The sequence below is a fragment of the Hetaerina americana genome, unplaced genomic scaffold (genome assembly GCF_022747635.1).
Source record: "Hetaerina americana unplaced genomic scaffold, ioHetAmer1.1.p SCAF_217, whole genome shotgun sequence".
Taxonomy (NCBI): domain Eukaryota; kingdom Metazoa; phylum Arthropoda; class Insecta; order Odonata; family Calopterygidae; genus Hetaerina; species Hetaerina americana.
In genome coordinates this window covers 221,999-229,158 of record NW_027286783.1, presented here as the reverse complement: position 1 = coordinate 229,158, position 7,160 = coordinate 221,999, and the positions used below count along the sequence as shown (strand labels likewise).

Genomic DNA, 7,160 nt, shown 5'->3' with positions numbered 1-7,160 from the left:
AGGTAAGAGGAGATAATTTGGAGACCATTTATTCATTTCCCCATGCAGAAACACTAAGAGTAGCTTTAAATAGACCTGAAGTGACTGATGTCACCATCAGTTGAAATTTAGTCCTCCTCTGAGATGCTGACATCAGATTTTTTTATGTACTCATAATGTTTTAAATGTGCCTAGTTTCCATGGAGCTGACTTGCTTCATCCAAAAAGTAATGAGGGGGGGGGGGGAAGGTCAACGATCAACCATCCTTGTCTTCACACTCATAGAGGGATGAAATATTATTCTGATAAATTCCTCCTCCATACATTTACAACGTGGATTCAATTTTCACGCAGAATTGCTTTTGCAGGGAAAGTGTTGAGTGGATGTATTCCCATGGACAATACAGGATAGTAAGTGTAGAGTGAGAGATGATAGCAACAATTCCACTCCCCACCAGGGTATAATTAGTTTTACCCACCCTATTTCACTAATTGCGTGTGTTTTGTAGGCAGCAAATCCCTTCCTGCATAACTGCATGGGACCATCATATGATTAATGCAGTGCCCGTTACAACATTCCCTACCCTTGTTCCGTATTGTTCTCCAGCTCCCACTTCCATCCCTCGCCAGGGGAGGGATGCCTCACACCGTCTGCTGTCAACAGTGAGGTGTCAAATTTCCTTCTTGTGACTGTTAGGGGCGCGGACCGTGAGTCGCGTGTCCATGAATTAATACAACTTCCCCATTCTTACTCTCCAGTTATGAATGGCCTCACTTGGTAAGGTCTATATCCTATAATTAGTTGTGGTTCAGTTTTATTTCATCCTTTTTCGTACAACAAACAACTATTTTATTGAATGAAATTAACACTTGTTTTGAACTAAGTGTTTTGACAGCATGTATTTCAATAGGCACACCTGTTGGAGGTTTTTACTTGGTGCTTGGCACCCCCTGCTACACACCTTTTTGGTGGATTGCAGGGTATTTATATAGATGTAAATGTAATTTTGGGGCAGTAAAAATGATAGTTGTCCAAATGTTGCCATTAGGAATGGAAATTCCAAAGTTTTTTGATGGTGTACTTATTAATATTTATGAGAAATGTTACATTTATGGAAATATTATATCAAGTGAAAGTAATCGTTATTTGGAATCAATCAATAATTTTAATAAAAACTAGACAAACACACACGGTACAAAATGAATTAACTCATGAAAGTAAAAAAGTCATCAGGTACTGAAGTAAAGGAGATACATTATCATAGTGGTGAGAGCTACACAAAATTATTTACAAGTTAAAGTAGCATTCCTTATGCTTCTATGTTTAATGAGAGAAACTGGATGACAATTGAGCACCACTTGGCAACAAATAAATGAAATACTCAGCTGTGCAGAAAAGTAGCACCTCATAGTATGTATATACAACAGAATATCAATGCAATGAATTCAACTTGAAATCAAGAATATTTAGGGAAGACTTCATCCGTCAGAAATAAAATCACATTAGGAGATCATAAGGAGCAGGAAAAGTAGAAGTACCGATATTTAACTCGCAGAAAAGACAATTTCCCTGAGTTGAAACCAGCTACTGACCCAACTTTGAATTGCTTCGCGACAATGTCTCAAAAATTTAAATAATTTATTAATGGCAGTCAACAGTTTAACAAAGGTTTAGGATGGAGACACACAAAAACAAGGATAAAATCTAAAACTCCATGCAGCATTGTACAGCCAAAAGAACCACTCCATAATTCATCAAACAATATTATTGTCAAGTACATATGTACAAATGAAAGATATGGATAAACCATTTGACAGGGGTTGCACGTCGAAAAAACTATGAACAATTAATGCATAACATTAATTGCCTAAAAATAAATAGTTTGCAAATGCAAAAGCCATTCTCAACAAATGACAACAAAGACCTCACAGTAAGCCTCATGGGGTAAGTTATGTATGAATATGTAATATGTTAAACTACAGAAGTAAATCTGAAATGACACTAAAAGTGAGCAAACCAGTGTGCCTTTGTATAGAAATACATGAAGGCCCATATAAGTGAAACAGCTCATTGGAAGTTTTTCTGATAAATTTTAAAACACAAGCAATCATTTGTGATCCCTAGAGGAAATGCTCCCAATGGTCTTAGTAATAATGGTGATTGGGTTTTTCCATCTACTGATTGACTTAGTTCCACATAAAATGGGATCAAGTTTTACTTGTGTTAACAATATGTAATAGTGCATTTGCTCTTCAAGTGCCCTTCCAAAAAAAAATGCACCAACTCTCCCTTCATAATAGGGAGCCATATGCTACAAGAAGCAAATCCAAGGTGCTGAGTACCAGGGAATTGATATGAACATAGTTGCTAAAAAATGTTCATTGAGCAGCAGTGCATCTTTAAAAACATGGAGAAATGAATATTATTACATCAAAGATTATTATGGGGGCTAATGCTAAAATTTATTACTTGCAGACATTGTCAAAATATTGCTTTTTTTAAAATGTATGCCTTAATTTTAACTGACCCAGTCTTACCTCACCCGATGATGAACTAATACTGGGAACTGTAGCCATAACACACTCCCAACCATCAAAATAGCACCTCATTAATCAGCAAAAATGCAAAACTAACTGTTGACAAGCTCATTGTTCATGTGTCAATATTATAAAACTGGATCAAGTTTACAAAAATAGAATTATCTCTGAGGATTTAACAGGAGCTCATTAGGGGCAGCTTTCAAGTTTTCCTGTGATTGCGAGCCTTAGGTCGCTCCATGTCTCCGTGCACAGAGAGGCCTCCAATAGAATATGCCGTGAAGCCACAAAATGCTCCAGGCACACAGAAACCTCAACTTCTCCACAAACTCCACGGTTGCTGTCTCTTGCAAAAGCAAAACAAACAATCTCCATTTTTATGGCATCAGGGACGTGGATCACTGGGAAAATGGCAGATCAAGTCAAGCTACTGAAATGTGTTCCGCATTCTGGGTGGCAGTGAGGAGCCTTGGTCCCCTGCAGTGCCCATCACCGGACTGGGAGGACGCGGCGGCAGGCTGGGAGATGCCCTGTTGGACACACCACCGGTGAGCCTTCGGTTTGCCCTCAGGAAGCTCGCTTCTGACAAGGAGTACGTCCCAGGCTCAAACACCGGAGGGTACTCGAGGCCTGGGTAGTCGGGGATTGGGTTGGTGGTGGGGGAGGGCAGGGGAGCAAAGGAGGTGGGGGAAGTGGCAGGGGCGGAGGGCAGAGGGGTGCCGGGAGGGGATGATGGGAGGAGGAGTGGCATGGGGGGAGGAGGGGGCGGGGGGAGTCGTCTCTGCTTCCCAATCATGGAGATGCCCATCGTTGGCTGCAAGAGGACATCAATCGGGAAGTGAATTGTTTCGGCAAACATAAAACATGGGAAATCCAAACGCGGTACCATCCAAAGGTTTGGAAAACTTTTTTAGGGGTATTTCCACATTTTTGCTTGGAAATGTTTTCCAGTTGAGTCATGCATGCATATACAGTACAACACCTTAATTGCATACTAGAGAACTAATTAATAGAGCACTCGGAAAAGTGTAAACTAGGAGAAGTGAAATTTGTGGGGAGAGAAAATAAATGAGTCACTTTCACTTTGAAACTCACTCACTCAATTGAGAATACTAGTAATGACCAGGCTAAATGAGAGCAACCCAAAAAGAGCATAACATTCAGTACGTTCACTCACAATGTGGGATACATGTAATGGAGAGCAGCAAATGAGGCACACTAACTTCACAGCATGAGAGACAAAGAACAATAAAGCTGCTAAAGACGCTAAGAAAAGGGCCATTAAAACTTTGATATGGAGCAGAGTTATGTATGGTGCAGAAACGTGGTCACCGAAGCAGGAGGATAGTAGTAGACTGGAGGCTTTTGAAATGTGGGAGTGGAGAAGGATGGAGAAGGTGAAGTGAACAGGAAGGAAAACAAATGAGGATATATTAGGCACTAAGGGAGAAATCATAAGGAGGCAGGATGAAGGGCGTATTGATCGGCAGTGGGATGTTGAAGAATGCAATAGAGGAGAATGTTAGGCAAACAAGGAAAGGGAAGGAACAGGATAGGGATGTTGGACGGGATGAAGGGAGGAAGAGAGTACTCAGAGATGAAGGGGAACTTGTTGTACTTGTAGAGTAGGATGTTGGGTTGTGTTTTGTTAGGAGAGACCAGATAATTATTAGCTAGTTGTGTCAATTCCAAAACCTTCCTTAACTGGTGGATTACCTGTAATAATAATGGGAGAGATGAAGAAAGGAAATACAAAAAGTTTTAGGTCCGTGCGAGGTGAGATGGAAGGAGTGATATTTGCATCAAGTAATATACAGTGGAGGAGAGAGAGTCAGGCAGGGGTGGCAATAATATTGTATTACTGCCACTCCTCACTTGCATTGACAAACGGGTAAGGAGAAGCGTAGCTAACATAAGGCAAGCACAGGTTATTATGAGCCAAATCTGAACCAACAAACTTGGTCACTGTTAAGGTGCACATGCCACCAAGCAATCATATAGAGGAAGAAGTCAACAAGGAAAACAATCCGCGGATATAATCGCGGGTGTTATTGGAGGGAAATATTTGATAGTGGTGTGTTATTGGAATGCAATTTTAGGTGAAGGAAGAGATGGTAGTGAGGGAGAGGATTATGGTTTTGAAACAAGGAATGACCACAGAGAGAAAGCAATAGAATTCTACAAGGAGACAGGGTTTAATCATAAAGAAGGTGCGATTAACCCCACTCTGAAGGTACAGGTGCACAAAAGCCATAGGCACATGCCCAGGGATTCAGGAAGATATGTCTTAAAATATATTATTGTCAGATGCTGATTCAGGAACATTGGGATCAATTCCCAAGAGCAGGTGAAGACTCAGACCATAATTTAGTAAGAATGTAGAGTAGCATTTGAATAAGTAGTAGTAGTAGTTTTGAGGGGAGGCGACCGACAGCTAAGGTCATTTGCGCCATAGGGGATGGACAGGAAAGGATGAAGGGTGGAGAGAAACCCGGCGTCGGCATTAGCCTACTCTTTACGAAAGGCGCCAAGGGGTCCGCAGCTTAACGTCCCATCCGACGGACGCCGTACTCACTCAAAGTGCCCTCCACAAAGCACCTCAAGTAGGGATCGAGATACCTCTGAAAAATATTCAACACCGCCGGGATTTGAACCCGCGCCCTCAGGGTGGGAAGCCAGTACGTTAGCCCCCGCACCATCTCGATCCCCGCATTTGAATAAAAAAGATAAGAAATTTGGAAATGGTATGTTGAAGCACTAATCAGATCAGAAAGGAAGGAGTATCAGTCTGTACAGAAAATAATGAGTGACGATAGAGAGCTGACAATTAAGTAGGATAATTGGAAAATATTTAAAAAGGTATGTCGATAGCTTCAAATGAAAATCAAGGAAAAAGACAAAGAAACCATGGATAACAGATGAGATGATTAGAAAGATAGATGAGAGAAGGAAATGGAAGAATATCAATACAGAGCTGGGAAGAAGTATAATAATTTAAATAATAAACTGAGATGGGTAAAAATTAGAACAGAAGAAATGCAGTGGGAGGACATAAAAAGTTAACAAACGAGGGGTGAAAATGCTGTTCTATACAGAAAGTGAAAGCAATGTCAGGAAGTAAAGAGACTAATCTGCGGTGACAGTAAGATATAAGTTGGGAAAAATATTAATTGAACCAGAAAAGATCCAAGAGAGATGGAAGGAATGTATAGAGGAACTCTATGGTAAAGACATTGGCCAGCAGGCTTAGACATATAAGGAGAATAGTATGACACAGATGAAGATAGCTTAGGCCCAGACTCACTTGATGGAGAGATATAAAGAGCATTAAGGGAACTGAATCTAATAAGACCCAAGGGGCCACACAATATTGCCCCGGAACTATTTAAAGGTTTAAAAAAATGTGGGAGGAAGAGTTTCACTGACTAATTTGTAGTATTTATGACGGAGGAATATGGTTGCATGATTCAATTTTTTCTGGCTACACATTGTGGAAGTTCATGTTCATTATATGAAGAATAAAATGCATTTTTCCACTGTCCTTTATTTTGGTACTACTAGAATCAAGATTTAGTCATCTGGTACCTGATGATGATGCCTAAGCGCTGAAACTAGTGGTACCAAAACATAGAGCAGTGGAAAAATTTGTGTTTAGTAGCAGATCAAAGTAGCAGGGGCATTGGGGAAAAATTTGCCTCAGGGAAAGAAGCTTTCACACATAGGAGAGAATGATGACAGGGATTTTGAATCTCAATGTTTAGGAACAACTTTTATACAGCATGTGGTTTTGTGGAGACATGGTTGTTGAAGCAAAACAATAGCCATATAATTGGAGCCTTTTGAAATGTGGGTGTGGAGAAGGATGGAAGATGTTAAATAGACAGAAAGGTTAGTGTACAAGAAATTGCGAGGCATGGTGAAATGGGAGGAGGGAGAATAATTATGAGAAATTCAAAGGTGAGCAGAATAATGAATACTGAATATTTTGACTGGCCATGGAATTTTTAAGACTGGGAGAGATGGGATAACATTAAGCAAGTAAGAAAGAGGTAGGAATAGGACAGGCATATTGAATGGTATGAAGGTAATAGTGCCCAAGGTCAGGTTGTGTTTAGTTAAGAAAGGCAAAGAAATGTATAGGTTGCAGTTGTACAGTCTGGGCCCAACCCCAAAACCTACCTTAACCAGTTGACTACACAGCCTGTTCAAAGGGTTCCCCAACTTTTTTAATAGTATGCCTCCAGTTGGTTGTATATTGATCCGCTTGGAAGGTGTTGTGTCAGCGGAAACTTCCCAAAAACCACCTTCAACCATATTAATGATATCTTGTTTTTTTTAATTGGCTATGGCTATTTACATGAAGGGGTATTCGTGGAGTGGATAAAAAAATTGGATCTGTGGAAAGGAGCTCTTTGAAGGAGTACCGTTGCTCTGTGAAATTCTGCATAAAACTCTGCAAATCCTTCACGGAAACTTTTGAGCAGATAACTGAGGCTTATAATGAGGATGCTATGAAATGTACTGTATGTTGTGAGCAGTTTTGTCACCATGACAACGAGCCGGCTTAAGACTGCTGTGCTTCCTCACCCTTCCTACTCACCTGGCCCCATGTGACTTTTTGATGTTTCCTAAACTAAAAACAC

The 7,160-nt window shown here is 40.5% G+C and overlaps 1 protein-coding gene across 1 annotated transcript in view; it reads right to left on the bottom strand.

Annotated features, from left to right (window-relative positions):
- Positions 1-1,174: 1,174 nt before the first annotated feature.
- cnk (connector enhancer of ksr) overlaps positions 1,175-7,160 on the bottom strand; it is a 64,802-nt gene continuing 58,816 nt past the window's right edge. Inside the window, exon 17 of the mRNA XM_071586301.1 lies at positions 1,175-3,331. Coding sequence (XP_071442402.1) covers positions 2,945-3,331 — 387 coding nt within the window. The 3' untranslated portion in view covers positions 1,175-2,944. The remainder of the gene's footprint in view (positions 3,332-7,160) is intronic.